The 19,778-nt window shown below is 43.0% G+C and overlaps 1 protein-coding gene across 1 annotated transcript in view; it reads right to left on the bottom strand.

The window, feature by feature from the left end:
* dhx29 (DEAH (Asp-Glu-Ala-His) box polypeptide 29) overlaps positions 1-19,778 on the bottom strand; it is a 161,254-nt gene that overhangs the window by 22,929 nt on the left and 118,547 nt on the right. The window contains exons 20-24 of the mRNA XM_078549709.1: positions 11,586-11,661; positions 8,721-8,945; positions 6,718-6,854; positions 2,761-2,851; positions 2,166-2,489 (exon numbers count right to left, since the gene is read on the bottom strand). Coding sequence (XP_078405835.1) covers positions 2,166-2,489; positions 2,761-2,851; positions 6,718-6,854; positions 8,721-8,945; positions 11,586-11,661 — 853 coding nt within the window. The remainder of the gene's footprint in view (positions 1-2,165; positions 2,490-2,760; positions 2,852-6,717; positions 6,855-8,720; positions 8,946-11,585; positions 11,662-19,778) is intronic.

Below are 19,778 nucleotides of genomic sequence, written 5' to 3'. Positions count from 1 at the left end.
AGAGAACATGCAAAGGAAGATCTTCCCAAACAAAGCACTAATTACCCAACAGTGTTGACGGCAGAGCTGATTGCCAAGAAAACAAAACGATAGAAGACAAGAGACAGGACATGCAGTGGTGGAATCTCAAAGATCTACAAGTGAAGGAGGAATTCAGAGGGAGGAGAAGGTGTGAGGGCGGATGCGCGGGAGATGGGCCGGACACGGTTGAGGGTCCTGTCAACCACCGTGGGTGGAAAACCTCGGTTAAAGAAGGAGGACATGTCAGAGGAACTGTTTTTGAAAGTAGCATCATCAGAACAGATGCGACGGAGGCGAAGGAACTGAGAGAATGGGATGGAGTCCTTACAGGAAGCAGGGTGTGAGGAGCTGTAGTCGAGGTAGCTGTGGGAATCGGTAGGCTTGTAATGGATATTGGTGGACAGTCTATCACCAGAAATTGAGACGGAGAGGTCAAGGAAGGGAAGGGAAGTGTCAGAGATGGACCATGTGAAAATGATGGAGGGGTGGAAATTGGAAGCAAAATTAATAAATTTTTCCAGGTCCCGACGACCTACCCTAACCTTTCCCTGGCTACCCTCTTGCTTTTTACATATGTATAAAAGGCCTTGGGATTTTCCTTAATCCTGGTTGCCAGTGACTTTTCATGACCCCTTTCAGCCCTCCTGACTCCTTGCTTAAGTGTCTTCCTACTTTCTTTATATTCTCCACGGGCTTCATCTGTTCCCAGCCTTCTAGCCCTTACGAATGCTTCCCTTTTCTTTTTGACTAATCTCACAATATTCTTCGTTATCCAAGGTTCCTGAAACTTGCCATACTTATCCTTCATCCTAGCAGGAACATGCCGGTCCTGAATTCTTATCAACTGAGGTTTGAAAGCCCCCCACATGTCAGTTGTTGATTTGCCCTCAAACATCCGCCTCCAGTCTAGATTCCTCAGTTCCTGCCTAATATTGTTATAATTAGCCTTCCCCCAATTAAGCACCTTAACCCGAGGACTCCTGTTATCCTTATCCACAAGTACCTTGAAACTTACTGAATTATGGTCACTTTTCCCGAAATGCTCCCCTAGTGAAACTTCCACCACCTGGCCGGGCTCATTCCCTAATACCAGGTCCAGTATTGCTCCTTCCCTAGTTGGACTATCTACATATTGTCTCAGGAAGCCCTCCTGGGTGCACCTTACCCTATAACCTTGTGACTAAGGCAGCTGTGGCACAGCTGACACACTAATCAATAATTTATCGGAATGAATTATATTTTATTTGTTAGAAACTAAACAAAATACTAAGGTGAGAGAAATAAAGGCACAAAACAGCAAAATAACAGTTTTTCTAAAGAGCCTTGCAATGTTTGGCAGGAAAATCAGCACCTTCAGCTCGTGAGTGGGAATGAGGTTCAGTTTCATGAATTTAACCAGGTATCTGTGTGAGATGACTGCGGCACGACTTGAACCTTCAACCCTCTGATAACATCACGATTTATACTGAAGTCAAATGCCTCATCCATTAGGCCATACAACTAACCACTTAATGCATCAGGCATTTCACTTCACGCCTTGATGATGTGTAATGACATCATCCACGCAGGCATAAATCGATACTGACCGTTTTCCATCTGGATACTATGGAATGAGGTCAGCGATCATCCCGCGTATGCAAGGATCACTGTGTATGCACAGAGTGATCTCGGTTGCCATCTGTAATGTCAGTGGCCATCTCAGCAGCAGTGGCAACACAGTTTCATGAATAACAGCTGCTAGGGGGATTAACAAAAGATGTGGAAAATGTGCGTATGATCAAGGCTGCAGGTAGTACAGCCTTAGTGAAAGGGAATTAAATCAATGAGAGATGGGCCAATACATTAACTCTCTTATCAATGAAAAGAGAACAGTCCTAGCTGCTGCAAATCAATGACTGACAGCCAGCATCAATCTGGAAGAATTTAGAACAGTACTGAAAGGATTGAAAAACAGCAAAGTAGTGGGACTCGGTGAGATGTCAGCAGAAGGGAACACGAAACGTTAGCCGGAGGAGATAAGGCAGTGAGATGACTACCATCACTAACAAAATCCTGGTGGCAACCTGGAGAGAGACACATAAGAGCTAGTCATCCTTAAAAGCTCACAACAAACATAGACACAAATATTTTTATTAATGATTTACCTTCTCCTTGTATAAAAGCCAGCCATTGGTCTGCAGATCCCTGTTGACAGATGAAGGATGCAGTTGTGCTTTACCTTGTGCAGTTTCTACAGAACAAATCACCTTGTCAGTGATGTCCACTGATGGAGTGTAAATAATCTTCCCAATATTGTCATACAGTCCTGCTGTTAGTACAGCTTTAAGAAGGGGGAACTCCTTTTCTAAGCTCCTTTTAGGGTGTTCAGCCCAGGGCTCTTTACTGCAACTTTGATGCTTAGTTCCTCTGGTTCTTGGTGACACAAAACCTGCTGTTTCCATCAGCTTGATGAGTTCTTGTTTGATATCCTGCAAGTTTATTTTTGATGAAACATATCATAAGCCATCATTCAAGTGGTTATACATTACAATTACAATTTCACCAATAAAATTCAGATAGAAACATGTCCTTCAAATAAAAGCCAAATTAAAAAAAATCAAAATTAGCATTCACTCTATAAATTTCCAATCCTTTGTCAACACGAGAAACCTTCAAGATCTGGAAGGATACCAAATAACAACATGAAAGCCTTGAATGAAAGCCACAAATTAAGCATTTAATTAAAAAAAAAACACAAACCTCCATTGTTAGAAGTGCAGTCCTACTCAGGAAATGTTTCTTACAGTAAGTCATTTCAGCACGATATCCATCACATCTTATATTCTTCCATCTTAAGATGCAAACACATATTTAAATTTAGGTACAAAAATATAAAGCTAAATTAAAAGAATCTAATGCACATACTTCAAGCTCTAAAATTCAAAACATTCCTTTTCTATGTTTAATGAATAATGGACTGCACACTGACAGACTAGTTGTAACATTTGTGCCACAACACAGGGGGAAGCACTTTTGCACATGTGCAGATGCAACTACAGTGAGAGGAGTTGGTGTTGCATCCACTGCATGCACAAACCTAAAAGTGTGCCTGAAAATAAAAGGCCAGGATAGCAAAGCCATGATAGATTAAGTGGGGAAAATGCCAATAAGAAAAAGCAGTGCCAGCAACAATAATTGGTTCCCTAGGTGCTAAATCCAGATGCCTTCCAAGGAATGTGTCAGCTTCAACGTTTCATTCTGCAACGAACCATATTTGCCAAAGAGCAATGCCCAAACTATCTCGCCCAAAAGTTTCTCACTCAGTTCAGAGTACAATTCATTTTCATCTTAAATAGAATATCAAATAAAATTACCCAATGTGGAACTCAAAATCAAGATACTGAGATTAAGAGTACCATGAACTACTCTCTTAATATTATTCATTCACGAGGTGTGGACTTCGCAGGTTGGACCAGCAATTTTTGCCCATCCCAGCCTTGGTGAATCCTGTAATGCGTCTTGTAGATGGTACACACTGCTGTCACCGTGCATCGGTGGTTAAGGGAGTGAATGTTTGTGGATATAGTGCCAATCAACTGGGCTGCTTTGTCCTGGATGGTGCCAAGCTTCTTCAGTGTTGTTGGAGCTGCATTCATCTGGGCAAGTGGGGAGTATTCCATCAAAATCCTGGCCTGTGCCTTGTAGATGCTGTACAGGCTTTACGGAGTCAGGTGGTGAGTTACTCGTTGCAGGATTCCTAGCCTCTGACCAGCTCTTGTAGCCACAGTATTTATTTGCCTAGTCCAGTTCAGTTTCTGATCAATGGTAACCCCCAGGATGTTGATAATAGGGGATTCAGTGATGGTAATGCCATTCAACAGCAAGGAGCGATGGTTGGATTTTCTCCTGTTGGAGATGGTCATTGCCTGACACTTGTGTGGTGCGAATGTTGCCACTTGTCAGCCCAAGCCTAGACATTGTCCTGGTCTTGCTGCATTTGGACATGGACTGCTTCAGTGTCTAAGGAGTCGCAAATGGTGCTGAACATTGTGCAATCATCAGCAAACATCCCCACTTCTGACCTTATGGTGGAGGGAATGTCATTGATGAAGCAGCTGAAGATGGTTAGGCCGAAGACACTACCCTGAGGAACTCCTGCAGCGATGTCCTGGAGCTGAGGTCACTGACCTCCAACAACCACAACCATCTTCCTTTGTGCTAGATATCACTTGAACCAGTGGAGAGATTTCCCCCAATTCCCATTGACTCCAGTTTTGCTAGGGCTCCTTTGGTGCCACACTCGGTCAAATGTAGCCTTGATATCAAGGGCAGGCACTCTCACCTCACCTCGGGAGTTCAGCTCTTTTGTCCATGGCTGTAATGAGGTCAGGAGCTGAGTGGCCCTGGCAGAACCCAAACTGGGTGTCAGTGAGCAGGTTTTTGCTAAGTGCCGCTTGATTGCACTGTTGATGACCCCTTCCATTACTTTACTGATGATCGAGAGTAGACTGATGGGGCAGTACTTGGCTGGGGTTGGATTTGTCCTGCTTTTTGTGAACAGGACACACTTGGGCAATTTTAAACATAGCCAGGTAGATGCAAGTGTTGTAGCTGCACTGGAACAGCTTGGCTAGGGCCGAGGCAAGTTCTGGAGCACAAGTCTTAAGTATTATTGCTGGAATATTGTCAGGGACCATAGCCTTTGCAGCATCCAGTGCTTTCAGCCGTTTCTTGATATCATGTGGAGTGAATCGAATTGGCTGAAGACTGGCATCTATGATGCTGAGGTCCTCCGGAGGAGACAGAGATGGGTCATCCACTTGGCCCTTCATGCTGAAGACTGGAGCAAATGCTTCAGCCTTATCTTTTGCACTGATGTGCTGAGCTCCTCTATCATTGAGGAGAGGGATATTTGTGGAGCCTCCTTCTCCAGTGAGTTGTTTAATTGTCCACTACCATTCATGGCTGGATGTGGCAGGACTGCAGAGCTTAGATCTGATCCGTTGGTTGTGGGATCAATAGCCCTGCCTATCACTTGCTGCTTATGCTGTTTGGCATGCAAGTAGTCCTGTGTTGTAGCTTCACCAGGTTGACACCTCATTTTTAGGTGTGCCTGGTGCTGCTCCTGCACTCTGCATTGAACCGGGGTTGATCCCCAGACTTGATGGTAATGGTAGAGTGGGGGATATGCCGGGCCATGAGGTTAGATCATAGTTGAGTACAATTCTGCTGCTGCTGCTGATGGCCCACAGCACCTCATGGATGTCCAGTCTTGATTTGCTCAATCTGTTCGAAATCTATCCCATTTAGCACAGTTGTAGTGCCACACAAAATGATGGAGGGTACTCTCCATGTGAAGGTGGGACTTCACCTCAGTAACGACTGTGCGGTGGTCACAGCTACCAATATTGTCATGGACAGATGCATCTGCGGCAGGCAGGTTGGTGAGGTTGAGGTCAAGTATGTTTTTCTCTCTTTGTTGGTTCCCTCAGCACCTGCCGCAGACTGGGTCTGGCAGCTGTGTCCTTTAGGACTTGGCCAGCTCCATCAGTAGTGGTGCTTCCGAGCCACTCCTGGTGATGGACATTGAAGTCCCCCACCAGAGTACGTTCTGCAACCTTGCTACCCTCAGTGCTTCCTCCAAGTGGTGTTCAACATGGAGGAGCACTGATTCATCAGCTGAGGGAGAGTGGTACGTGGTAATCAGCAGGAGGTCTCCTTGCCTAGTTTGACCTGATGCCATGAGACTTCATGGGGTCCGGAGTCGATGTTGAGGATTCCCAGGGCAACTCCCTCCCGACTGTATACCACTGTGCGCCATCTCTGCTGGTGGTTCAGGGCATACCCAGGGATGGTGACGGTGATGTCTGAGATATTGTCTGTCAGATATGATTCCGTGAAGATGAATATGTCAGGCTGTTGCTTGACTAGTCTATGAGACAGCTCTCCCAATTTTGGTACTAGCTCCCAGATGTTAGTAAGAAGGACTTTGCAGGGACGACAGGGCTTGAGACTGCCATTGTCGTTTCTAGTGCTAGATCGATGCCGGGTGGTTCGTCTGGTTGCACTCTTTTTTTGAGGCTTTGTAGCAGTTTGATACGACTGAGTGGTTTGCTAGGCCATTTCAGAGGGCATTTAACAGTCAACCACATTTCTGTGGGTCTGGAGTCACATGTAGGCCAGGCCAGGCAAGGACAATGAGTTTCTTTCCCTAAAGGGCATTAATGAACCAGATGAGTTTTTACAACAATCGACATGGTCATCATTAGACTTTCCATTCCAGATTTTTATTGAATTCAAACTCCACCATCTGCCATGGCGGGATTTGAACCTGGGTCCCCAGTGCATTACCGTGTGTCTCTGGATTACTAGTCCAGTGACAATATCACTACGCCACTGCCTCCCCATCACGCTGTACAAGAACTTGCTCCACAAAAACTTGACAACTTCACAACTCTGCCTGAAACCTTACAAGTGGTTGCCCCCCCAACACTGGTCTGAGCAAGAAGCTTTTGGACTAGGTCGTTTAGGCACAGTTTTGTGGTCTTCAGAGTTTTTAAAGCAACTTTTTAAAACTTCACCAAAGCTCCTGCTACCCACCAAGCAGAAAGGCGTCAGGAACAGTTGCACATGTGCTGGAGGCCGCAGTGCTTTGTGTACACAACCATTCCTGATGCCTTTCTGGTCAGAGGCAGGAGTTTCAGTGTTGTAACATACCCTAAATATGCATTGTAAACAGTGAGATGATCTGAATTAGCCAATGCCAAAGCTGCTTTTGCAAGGTTAGCTTCTTCTTTTCCATTTATTGGAGTAACAAAGGGAGATTTCTCAGTCATGGCTGCAGCAATAGTTGCCTGGAAAAAAAGTATAATTTTGTAAGCCTTATTTGATCTACATTGTAAATAGTTTCAGTAAGCAGAACAAGATCACACAACAAGCATGGGTGATGGGGAACCTTCCATACTGTCAGTGCCCGTCAAAAAAGTATGTTGCCCATGACTTCCAATGCTGCTATACTAATTTACATCAACATAGTGCCTGTGACATGGCCATTCACAGAGGCTCACGAGAGAATGAATGGATGTCAAGACAAAAGAGGTTTGGAGGAGTGACCAAAAACAGGGTCAAAGATATTGACTTTAAGGATCTTAAAGGAGGAAAGAAAGATGGAAAGATGCTATCAGTCCACAAGTATGACCTTCCTGTCGCTTGCCATTTCAACACACCATCTTGCCCTCATGTCTGTCCTTGGCCTGCTGCAATGTTTCAGCGAAGCCCAATGCAAACGGGGGGAACAGCACCTCATCTCCGATTAAGCACTTGACAGCTTTCCGGACATAACGTTGGAGCTCAACAACCTCAGACCGTTCACTCGCTTCTCCATCTTTACACCTTCTTTAATGCACTCTTTAAATTTCTATTTATTCATTTTTAAAAAAATTAATTCACCCACACACACGTTTTTATCTCCTTTTTTTTATCCTTTTCCCCCAATGCCCCACCTCCACCCCCATTTCTCCTTTTCTATGTTGTGCTTTCAGAGCGCTGACCCTTGTTCGGCTATTAACACATTCTGCTACCTTACCTTTATGCCACTATCAGCACCTTCTTTAGTCTTCAACACTACCATTAACACTCCCTTTGTCTTGTGTCCATGACATCTTTGTCAATCTCTCCTGAGTTCGCACCTATCCCTGACCTTCTATTTTGCTCCACCTCCTCTTAAACAGTATAAAGTCCATCATATTTCTACTTCCCTTTAGCGCTGAAGAGTCATACGGACTTGAAACATTAACTCTGTTTCTCTCTCCACAGATGCTGCCAGGCCTGCTGAGTTTTTCCAGCATTTTCTGTTTTTATTATGGAACCTTTAAAATGGATGAGACTTGGGGCCTGAAAGCATAACCACCATTTAGGTCAAAGGAAGGGTAGGGCTGCACCACAGGTTGAAGGAACAGAAAGTTTGGTGAGAGGTAAAAGGGCTTTAGGGCCAGAGGAGGTGATACAAATAATAATGGATAAGGCCATTAATACAAGGATGGGAATTTTAAATCTCGGGGCTTGGTGGACCAGGAATCAACAGCAGTCAATGTAAACGAGAGGTGAATGAAGCTTGGCACAGCATAAGAAATGGGGAGCAGCGTTGAGGATGAGTTGAAGTTTATGGAAGGTTTAGGAACAGAGGTACAGTACAAAGTAATAATGCCTAGAGGTGACAGATGCATGGTTAAGGGTTTCAGCAATAGATGGGCTAAGGTAGTGTTGGAGGCAGATGGCGTTACACAAGCAGAAGTACGCACTTGCTTTGTGATGAAGATAATACAGAACAAGCTGTCAAAGCGTTGAAAAGTCTGATTTGGCATGAGACAACAGCTAAGGAGTGGCATAAATTTGTTGTGAAGGTTTTTTGCATTTGTATTTTGTAGCAGAGGTTGAAGACAACTGATTCAGTTTTCCCAATTTTTAAATGAAGGAACTTATGTTTCATGTTTGACTGCCTCACTGATAAGCAACCTAACAGCATATAGAGACAGTGATGAGCAAGATTCCCCACCGCCAACAGTGTTAGAAAATTGACCAGATGATCAAATCCAACATAAAAAAAATTGGACAAATTACTTGAGATAATTTGTCTTAATATTTATTATGATTCTCATAGGTTTTTAAAATGTAAAACTGAATTTGGTTTAAAATCTTAATTTATTCCTCAATCCACTTACCACAGGTTCCAAACAGCCAAAAATGGCACCAAAAATCAACATTTTCCCAATTTTCACATTTACTGGAAGCGTAGCAAGATGTTGACCTAATGGAGTCAACTTAGCTTCGCTGATTTCACAGGCTCCTATTTTCTTCAGCAGGTTCATAGCATTACTAATGACCTGGAGTTGTGGTGGATCTAAAGCTCTGGCAAGAAAATCTTCTGGAGGCCCATGATTGCATTTCTAAAAATAAATAAGAAATGGTTTAGTAAGATCGCAATCTGTAAGAAAGTTATGTACGAAATTATAAAACTAATGCATGCCAACAAGTGATGCTAGCTATTTGTCATTTATTGTAAAAAGGTTGATGAGTTACAGGCGCAGATTGCTATATGGAAATATGATGTTGTGGCTGCAACAGAGACTGGGCTCAAAGAAGGGCAAGACTGGGTGCTAAATATCCCTGGATACAAGATGCTCAATAAAGATAGGAAAGGAAGAAAAGGAGCTGGGGTGGCAGTATAATTAAGGAGGGCATTGCAGTGCTGGAGAAAGAGGATGCCCCAAAGGGATCAAGGGCACAATCTATTACACTAGAGCAAAGGAACAAAAAAGGTGCCATTACATTGCTCAGTGTCGTCTATAGGCCACCAACGAGTGGGAAGGATGTAGAGGAACAAATTGGCAAGGAAATCAGAGTACTTATAATGGGGAACTTTGATTTATTCAAATATACAGCAGTGTAAAGGGCAGAGAAGGGCAAGAGTTCCTAGAGTGCTTTCAGGAAAATTTTCTACAGCAGTATGTTTCCAGTCCAATGAGGAAGAAAACACTGCTAGACCTGGTTCTTGGAAATGAGGTAGGCCAAATAGATCAAGTGTCAGCAAGAGAAACTTTTGTTTTACTCATTCATGGGATGTGGGCATTGCTGGCTTGGCCAGCATTTATTGCCCATCACTAACTGCCCTGAGAAAGTGCTGGTGAGCTGCCTTCTTGAAACGCTGCAGGCCCTGTGGCGTAGGTATACCTACAGTGCTGTAGGGAGAGAGATCCAGGATTTTGACCCAGCAACAGCGAATTCAGGATGGTGAATGGCTTGGAGGGGAACTTGCAGGTGGAGGTATTCCCATGTGTCTGTTGCCCTTATCCTTCTAGTTGGTAGTGGTCATGGATTTGGAAGCTGCTCTCAAAGGAGGCTTGGTGAGTTCCTGCAGTGTATCTTGTAGATGGTACACACTGCTGCCACTGTGCGTCAGTGGTGGAGGGAGTGAACATTTGTGGATGGGGTGCCGATCAAACAGGCTGTTTTGTCCTAGATGGGGTGAAGCTTCTTGAGTGTTGTTGAAGCTGCACGCACCCAGGCAAGTGGAGGGTATTCCATCACACTCCTGACTTGTGTCTTGTAGATGGTGGACAGGCTTTGGGGAGTCAGGTGGTGAGTTATTCACTGCAGGGTTCCTAGCCTTTGACCTGTTCTTGCAGCCATAGTATTTATATGGCTAGTGCAGTGCAGTTTCTGGTCAATGGTAACCCCCAGGATGCTGATCGCAAGGGATTCAGCAATGGTAATGCCATTGAATGTCAAGGGGTGATGGTTAGATTCTCTCTTGTTGGAGATGATCATTTCCTGGCACTTGTGTGGCGTGAATGTTGCTTGCCACTTGTCAGCCCAAGCCTAGATATTGTCCACGTCTTGCTGCATTTGGACATAGGCTGCTTCAATATCTGAGGAGTCACAAATGGCGCTGAACATTGTGCAATCAGCAGCGAACGTCCCCACTTCTGACCTTATGATAGAGGGAAGGTCATTGGTGAAGCAGTTGAAGATGGTTGGGCCAAGAACATTGCCCTGAGGAAGCTCTGGAACTAAGATGATTTACTGCCAATAACTGCAGCCATCTTCCTTTGTGTCAGGTATGACTCCAACTAGTGGAAATTTTTCCCTCTGATTCTCATTGACTCCAGGTATGGGGTGACCTTACTTGTACTTCACCCTGCCATTTGCTTTTTCATGGGCTACTTGTGAAGTTTTGAGCGCAAATTCACCTGCTGCCCTCGTGTATTTTGAACCCTGGTTTATGGTAGACATTGCCACCACTGTGTGTTGGTTTTGGAGGGAGTGAATTTTTAAGGTGGTGGATGTGGTGTCGATCAGGCACGCGGCTTTGTCCTGGATGCTGTTGACATTCTTGGGTGTTGTTGGAGCCGCACTCTTCCAGGCAATTGGAAAGGACTCCTGACATCAGACTCCTGACTTGTGCCTTGTAGATGGTGGACAGGCATTGGGAGTCGAGAGGCGAGTTGCTCGCTACAGAATTCCCAGCCTCCAACCTGCTCTTGTAGCCATTGTACTTACATGGCTAGTCCAGTTCAGTTTCTGGTCAATACCTTCATCACACAACTGCAGTGGTCAAAGATAGCTCACCACTATCTTGTCAAGGGAAATAGGAATGGGCAATAAATGCTGGCTTTGTAAGCAATGCCCACATCATGAATGAATCGTGCGAGTTTTGTTGTAGGGCTAGGTTAGTGCAATGGGCGATAGGCTTAGAAAGAGAAAGAAAAAAAATGCTTCTTAGCATGATTAGGATCCCACAAACATTATTACATACAACTGAACTTGTTCTCCAACATCTAATGAGATTCTCTTCCCAACTTGGCTTTAATTCAATCAACTAAGGAGAGACATGCACACTTCCTGTCATCATTGACACCACCCAAGCAACTACTGCTCCTTAAAGCTCTAGAATTTAAACAGATTATTCAAACTTTCTTTACATGTACATGCTTTAAATCTATTACAGGCAGTGATACACTGGCTGCAAAGCAAAGAATCCGCTCAGCAATTATTAAAACTTTTAATTATGTATAAGAAATTATTACCATGATATGAAGGCAAAGTTCTTCCAGCGGCACTCGTAAGATTTCTGGGACAGAGTAATCTATGAAACTGTCGTACCTAGAGAAATAAAGCAACCTATATTATTCCTTAAAAATATGGTTCCAGACATAAAATTAAAACAGCTTCATTAATAAGTGTATGTGCATACAGGAAACACTAAGACTAATCCCAAATATTAAAAATATTTTCAAAGCACATAAAAGGCTTTCAAATGGACTGCAAATAAAAGCACATAAATATCTTGAAAGCAAAAATACAAATTGGTTTCAATAAATTACAAACAAATTACTGCTGACTGAATAATACCCACAGTTCTAATGAAAGGTCACAACCCGAATCATTAACTTTGTTTCTCTCTCCACAGATGCTGCTAGACTTGCTGAGTATTTCCAGCATTTTCTATTTGTATTTCAGATTTCCAACATCTGCAGCATTTTGCTCTTGCCTCAGCATATCTAATCTTTCCTCACAGCTAAAATTCTCCATTCCTGGCAAAAATCTCTTAAATCTGCTCCGTACCTTTTCTGGTGCGATCAACTCCTCATACTGAGGTGACTAGAACTACTAGCTAACTAAGCTTTAGCCTAACTAGTGCTTTATAGAATTCTAGCATAATCTCCCCATTCTTATATTCTATGCCTCAGCTAATGGAGGAAAATATCCCCTATGCCTGCTTAATCACCTTACCTACCTGTACTGCTAACTTCAAGGATCCATGGATACTCACTCCAAAGTCCTTCTGCTCTTCTACTCTTTTCAGTATATTGCTTTACTGTGTATTTCCTCGCATGGATTGCCCTCCCCAAATGCATTACCTCACACTTCTCTGGATTGAATTCAATTTGCCACTTGTCTTTCCAGCTGAGCAGTCCTGTAGTCTACAACTTTCATCCTCACTGTCAACCATACAGCCAATTTTATGGATCTTTTCCAAACTTATTAATAATGTCCCCTCTATTTAAATCTTCATCACTGATAACATAAAAAAATCATTTTTGGATCCAACTTCTCACTTTGTCTTGGATCCCTAGGCTTTTAATTTTTCTAAGCAGTCAACCATGTGGACCTCATTTAAAAGCCATGTTGAAATCCACATAGATGACATCAAGCGCACTTACCCTTATCAGCCCTCCTTGCTAGCACAAAAAATACAATCAAGTTAATAATACTTTATTAACAAAACCATGCTGATTGCCCTCGATTAATCCATGCCTTTCCAAATGAAGGCTTATGCCTCTCCTCAATGATTTTTCAATTATTTTCCCACCACTAAGTTTAGGCTATCTAGAAGGACAACAGCAGCAAATGCATGGGAACACCATCACCTGCAAGTTCCCCTCCAAGCCACACACCATCCTGACTTGGAACTGTATCAGCGTTCCTCACTTCCCTTCCTAACAGCACTGTGGGTATACCTATGCTGGATTGCCTGCAGCGGTTCACGGCAGCAGCTAATCAAGGGAAGTTATCCCTTGCCTCCTGGTTACATTATCACACTGCTATTTGTGGGGCCCTGCTGTGCTCAAATGGCTCAATGTTTTCTACATTACAACAACAACACTTCAAATGCACTCCATTGCCTGTGAAGTGCTTTGAGACATGCTGAGGTTTTGAAAGGCTCTATATAAATTCAAGCCTTTGTTTTTTTCTTTTGTGAAGACAAGACACAAAGTATCCATCGAGGACCCTGCCCAAATCTTCCGCCTCCAAACACAATTTAGCTTTTTAATCTCCAATAGGCCTACTCTTTCCTTAGTTTCCGCTTGCTCTTATCATTAGAAAAGATCTTTCATTTGCCTTGATCTTATTTGTCAATATCCTTTCATGCTCTCTCTTTGCTTCACCAACTTACTCTTTAATTTCTCCCCTGCAATTTCTGTACTCTTCTAGGTTTTCTGCATTACTGAACTCTCAGTAACTGACAGAAGCTGACTGTTTTGTCTCATCTTACCCTGTATATTCTTCATTAGAATAACTCATTCTTTAATGACACAATTTTACCTGAAGGCATACAACCCATTTTTGAGAGAGAAACAGAACCAACATTGGAATTTATGAATGGTAACAAAAGCAAGACTGCCAACTTGCTGTTTTTAAGCTTTCAAGTTGGGGAAAAAGCACAACACAAGAGGTCATAAATAAATACTTATAATGGTAGTTATCAACACATTTAATGGGAGAAACTGTGTGGTGCAGTGAGTCCGACAGAATTTTCTGGCACCTGGGTTAAAAACCAATCCATATTGATTTAGGGTACAATAGCACAGTGGTTATCTTACTGGGTTAGAAATGCAGAGGCTTAGCTGGTGATGGGAGTTTAAACCCCACCACGGCAGTTAAAGAATTAAAAAAATACAAGTGGAGCTGTAGCTCATTGGTATAGTGTTACCATCTAATATATAGAGGAATGGCAGGACTGCGCCGACCTCTGGAGTGCACACCTTATTCCATGCGGAAACTGTAAGGCATTTCATGACTCTAGATAATCATACGTGGAGGAAGTGTCAAGCCCAAGTTCCAGCTGTCAGGACTTGAACAACAGCTGACATCACTCTGGCGCATCTGTGAGAGTGCAAGCTTTGTGAATCGCACATTTGTTGGGTGACCACATCTATAACTTAACAGTATGCAGGGAGAGGGGAAATGGGTGACCACCAGGCACTCAAGTAGTAGTAGGCAGGTAGTACAGGGGTCCCCTGAGTGTATCCCACTCCCCAACCAGGATTCAGGTCTGATGAAAGTGATAGTTCATCTGGGGAATGCAGCCAGAGCCAAGCCCATGGCATCACAGCTGCTCAGCTCGACAGGGGTGCACAAAGACGACGAACAGCAATAGTCATAGCAGTTTCCATAGTTAGGGAAACAGGCAGGAGTTTCTATGGTCGCTTATGTGAATCCATGTTGCCTCTCTAGTGCAAGGCCAAGGATGTTACTGAATAGCTGCGAAGGACCTTGAGGGGAGAAGGGTGAACAGCCAGCGGTTGTGGTCCACATTGGTACCAATGACATAGGTAGAAAGAGACATGCCATCCTGCAGTCAGAGTTTAGGGAACAAGGTAGGAGATTAGCAAGCAGAACCTCAAAAATAATCTCCACATGACTCCTGGTACACCCACAAGCAAGTTTAGAAATAGGATACAGAAGATGATTGCATGGCTGGAGAGATGGTGCAGGAGGGAGGGGTTTAGATTCTTGGAGCATTGGGATCAGGTCTGGGGATGTTGGGACCTGTACAGGCCAGATGGGTTGCACCCAAATAGAGAGCCAGGACAAACTGCCTTGATTTGCTAGGGCTACTGGAGAGGTTTGAAACTGACTTGGCAGCGGTGTGGGAACCAGTAGGCAATACTACTGAGGAACACCAAGGTGCAAAGAATATTGGGAGAGACATTTTGCACTAGAGTAGAAAATAGCATAGCATTAAGCGTGCTCAGCATAAGAGGGAAAGTAATGAAGCTTGAATTAGGGCTACAGTGAATGTCTTTGAATGCGTGGAGTATAGTAAATAAGATTGGCTTGTTGCAGAAGCAGGTAGCCACACGGAAACAAGATGTTGTGATCATAACCTGGATCTGGCTCAAAGAAGGGCAGGACTGGGCATTAAATATTCCTGGATACAAGGTGTTCAGGAAAGATAGGAAAGGGTCGGGGGTGGGTACAGGAGGGCAGTATTGATTAAAAACATTGTAGTGCTGGAGAGAGAGGATGTCCCAGATGGGTCAAGGACAGAATCTATTTAGCAAGAGCTAAGGAACAAAAACATGCAATTACATTGCTCAGTGTAGTCTATAGGCTGCCAAGTAATGGGAAAGATGCAGAGGAACAAATTTGCAAGGAGAATTATAAAGTTGCTATAAATGGGGGACTTTCATTTATCCAAATATAGCCTGTGATATTAGTAGTGTAAAGGGTAGAGAGGGGTAAGAGAGTTTCTAGTGTGTTCATGAGAATTTTCTACAACAGTATGTTTCCAGTCCAATGAGAGAGCAGGTATTGCTAGACCTGGTTTTTGGGAATGAGGTGGGCCAAGTAGAACAAGTGTCAGCAGGGGAACATTTAAGGTGCAGTGATCACTGTAACAAAGTTTAGGTTAGCTATGGAAAAGGACAAAGAATCATCCAGAGTAAAAATAATTAACTGGGGGAAAACCAACTTCAATGAGCTAAGAATGGTTAATCAGTAGAAAGAAATTAGAGTGCGAGAGGAAGCTAGCTAGAAATGTAAAAACGGATAGCAAGTGTTTCTACAGGTATTTAAAAAGGAATAGAGTAAGTAAAGTGAATGTTGCTCCTCTAGAGAGCGCGTCAGTGAGGAGTTAATAGTAGATAATAAGGAAATGGCGGAACAAATATTTTGCTTGTGTGTTCACTATAGAGGATACAAAAAATATTCCAGGAATAGCTGCAAATCAGGAGGTGACCAGGAGAAAGGAACTTGGTGAAATTGAAATCACTAGGAAAATGGTACTGAGCAAATTGATGGAGCTGCAGGCTGGCAAGTCTCCAGGTCCTGATGGACTAAGTCCTAGGGTCTTAAAAGAGGTGGCTGATGAGCTGGTGTTAATTTTTCAAAATTCGCTAGATTCTGGAAATGTTCCATCAGATTGGAAAATAGCAAATACAACCCCTCTATTCGAGGGAGGGAGGCAGGAAATAGGAAACTATAGGCCAGTTAGCTTGACATCTGCCTTGGGGAAGTTATTAGAATTGATCATTAAGGAGGTTATAGCTGGGCACTTAGAAGAGCTCAAGGCAATCGGGGAGAGTCAGCATTGTTTTGTGAAAGGAAAATGTAACATGCGCGGTGGATAAACAGGAGCCTGGAGGCGTACTGTACTTGGATTTCCAGAAGGCATTTGATAAGGTGCCACATCAAAGATTATTATGGAAAATAAAAGTGCATGGTATAGGGGGTAACATATTAGCATGGATAGAAGATTGGCTGGCTGGCAGAAAGCAGAGAGTCTGCATAAATGGGTCTTCTTCAGATTGGCAGGATGTGACGAGTGGAATCCACAGGGGTCTGCACTGGGGCCTCAGCTTTTTACGATTTACATCAATGACTTAGATGAGGGAAGTGAAAACATAGTAGCTAAATTTGGAGATGACACAAAGATAGGTAGGAAAGTATGTTGTGAAGAAGGCATGAGGAGGTTGCAGATGGATACAGATAGGCTCAGTGAGTAGGCAATGATCTGGCAAATGGAGTTTAATTTGAGAAAATATGAAGTTGTTCACTTTGGCAGGAAGAACAAAAAATGCAGAGTATTACTTAAATGAAGAATGGCTGCATAATTCGGAGGTGCAGAGGGATCTAGGTGTTCTAGCACATGAATCACAAAGTTAGGCTGCAGGTACAGCAAGTAATTAAGGCAGCTAATGGAATGCTATCTTTTATTACGAGAGAGATTGAACATAAAAGGATGTTATACTTCAGTTATACAGCGCATTAGTGAGACCACACCTCGAATAGTGTGCGCAGTTTTGGTCTCCTTATTTAAGGAAGGATGTAAATGCATTGGAGGCTGCTCAAGGGGGTTTACTAGATTGATACCTGGAATGAGTGGGTTGCCTTATGAGGAAAGGTTGGACAGACTGGGCTCGTTTCCACTGGAGTTTAGAAGGGTGAGGGGTGGTCTGATTTAAGTATACAAGTTCCTGAATGGCCTTGACAAGGTGAACATCGAAAGGATGTTTCCTCTTGTAGGCGAGTCCAGAACTAGGGGGCACTGATTTAAAATTAGGGGTCACCCTTTTAGGACAGAGATCAGGAGAAATTTTTTCTGAGGGTTGTGCGATTTTGGAACTCTCTGCCACAGGTGGTGGTGGAGGCGGAGTCATTGAATATTTTTAAGGCAGAGGTGGATTGATTCCCTTGCCTAACGAGAATCTAAGGTTATCGAGGTTAGGTGGGAATGTGGAAATCGAAACACGAGAAAATCAGCCATGATCTTATTGAATGGCGGAGCAGGCTCGAGGGGCCAAATGGTCTACTCCTGTTCCTATTTCTTATGTTGTTATGGATCTAGCCCAGACAAATTGGAATCAAAGATTAGCAGGCAAAACCATAGCCAAACAATGGACTGTCATTAAAGAGCAAACAAATCCAGAGCTCCCTGGGTGATGAAAGAGATGCAGAAGATGAAGCAGCAGAAAAAGTGTGCTTATGACAGATGTCAGGTGGGTAATACAATGGTAAACCAGGCCAAATATAGATAGCTGAGAGCAATTGAAAAAGCAAACAAGTGAAGCAAAGACAGAATATGAGAAGTGGCTGGCAGCTAACTTAAAAGGGAATCCAAAAGTCTTCCATAGACATATCAATAGTTAAAGGGTGATAAGAGGAGTGGGACTGATTAGGGAAATAAAAAGGGGATTTAGTGTGGAGGCACAGGACATGGTTAAGGTATTAAATAAATACTTGACATCTGGCTTTACCAAGTGGTTTAAAATTGCTAAGGGTATATTGGATAGGCTGTTAGTACTTAAAAGTTGATAAGACACCAGGATTGAATGAAATGCACCCAGGCACACTGAGGGGAGTGACAGCAGAAATTGCAGAGGCACGAGCCATAATTCTCCATTCTTCCTTAAATTCAGGGATGGTGCCAGAGGACTGGAGAATTGCAAATGTTACATCCTTGTTCAAAAAAGGATGTAAAGATAAGCACAGTAACTACAGGCCAGTCAGTTTGGGGAAGCCTTTAGAAATGATAATTCAGGACAAAATTAAGAGTAACTTGGGCAAATGTGGGTTAATTAAGGAAAGTCAGCATGGATTTGCTAAGGGCAAATCATGCTCAACTAGCCTTCTTGAGTCTTTTGATAAGGTAACAGAGGGTTGATGAGGGTAATGCGGTTGATGTGGTGTACATGGATTTCCAAAAGGCATTTGCTAAAGTGCTGTACAACAAATTTGTTTGCAAAGTTAGAGCTCATGGAATAAAAGGGATAGAAACAACATGGATATGAAATTGGCTGACTGACGGGAAACAGAGTAATGGGGAACGGTTGTTCTCCGGACCGGAGGAACGTTTAAAGTGGAGTTCCCCAGGGATCATTGTTAGGACTCCTGCTCTTCCTGATATATATTAATGTCCTAGACCATGATGTACAGGCATAATTTCAAAATATGCAGATGGTACATAACTTGGGAAGTATTGTCAACAGTCAGGAAGGCAGCGTAGAATTTCAAAAGGACATGGACAAACTGGTGGGGTGGGCAAACAAGAGGCAGATGAAATTTAATACAGAGAAGTGTGAAGTGATTAATTTTACTAGAAAGAACACAGAGACACAATACAAAATAAAGGGTACAATTCTAAAAGTGGTACAGAAGCAGAGGGACCTGAGGATTTACTTGCATAAATCATAGAAGGTGGCAGGGCAGGTTAAGAGAGCAGTTAATAAAGCATACAGCATCCTGGGCTTTGTCAATAGGGGCATAGAATACAAAAGGTCAAATGAGGCTTTCAAAAGGGAATTGAATGATTACCTGAAAAGGAAAAATTTGCAGAAGTATAGAAAAAGGCAGGGGAGTGGTACTAGGTGAATTGCTCCTTTAGAGGGCCAGTACAGACATGTCAGGAAGATGGCCTCCTTCTATGCCATAACCATTCTATGAGTGATATCACAGGACAACGGGTAACAGGTGGGTGAGAATCAAGGGTTACTTTCTCTAAACTAGGGCAGTGCGTTAATCTAGAAAGGGTGGCTAATGTAACCAGTTAAAAAAATTAATACAACTGCAAATAACCTTTGAATAATTGGACAAAAGGGGAGGCCCAAGAGCAGAGCAGCACTGAGTCTGGATCAAATGGGAAGGGAAAAAAATCACCAAGTGACATCACAGGCCAAGAAGTCATGTGGGGAAGTCTACTGGTAAGCTTTTATATTAATATAAATTAATCAACTATAAAGAAAGACAGGAACAACTCATTACTATAAAAACTAAAGCTAAGTTGTTAACTTATCATGCGTTACAATCAGTATTCAAGTAATGAACCAAATTGAGGGGATAACATTTAAATTAAATAAGGGAATAGTAAAGGGTTCTAACTTGTTCAATGATTTAAAATCTGAGGTATATAAATCTTAAGAGTTAAGTAAAACATTTAAAATTAACTCCCCATAAAATAAAGTGAGCTTGGTACAGGGCAATCAGCTGATTGGTGA

Source organism: Cetorhinus maximus, chromosome 1 (assembly GCF_964194155.1).
Source record: "Cetorhinus maximus chromosome 1, sCetMax3.hap1.1, whole genome shotgun sequence".
NCBI classification, from domain to species: Eukaryota; Metazoa; Chordata; class Chondrichthyes; order Lamniformes; family Cetorhinidae; genus Cetorhinus; species Cetorhinus maximus.
Note: the sequence above shows the minus strand (reverse complement) of the source record. Positions and strands in the feature narration are given on the sequence as shown.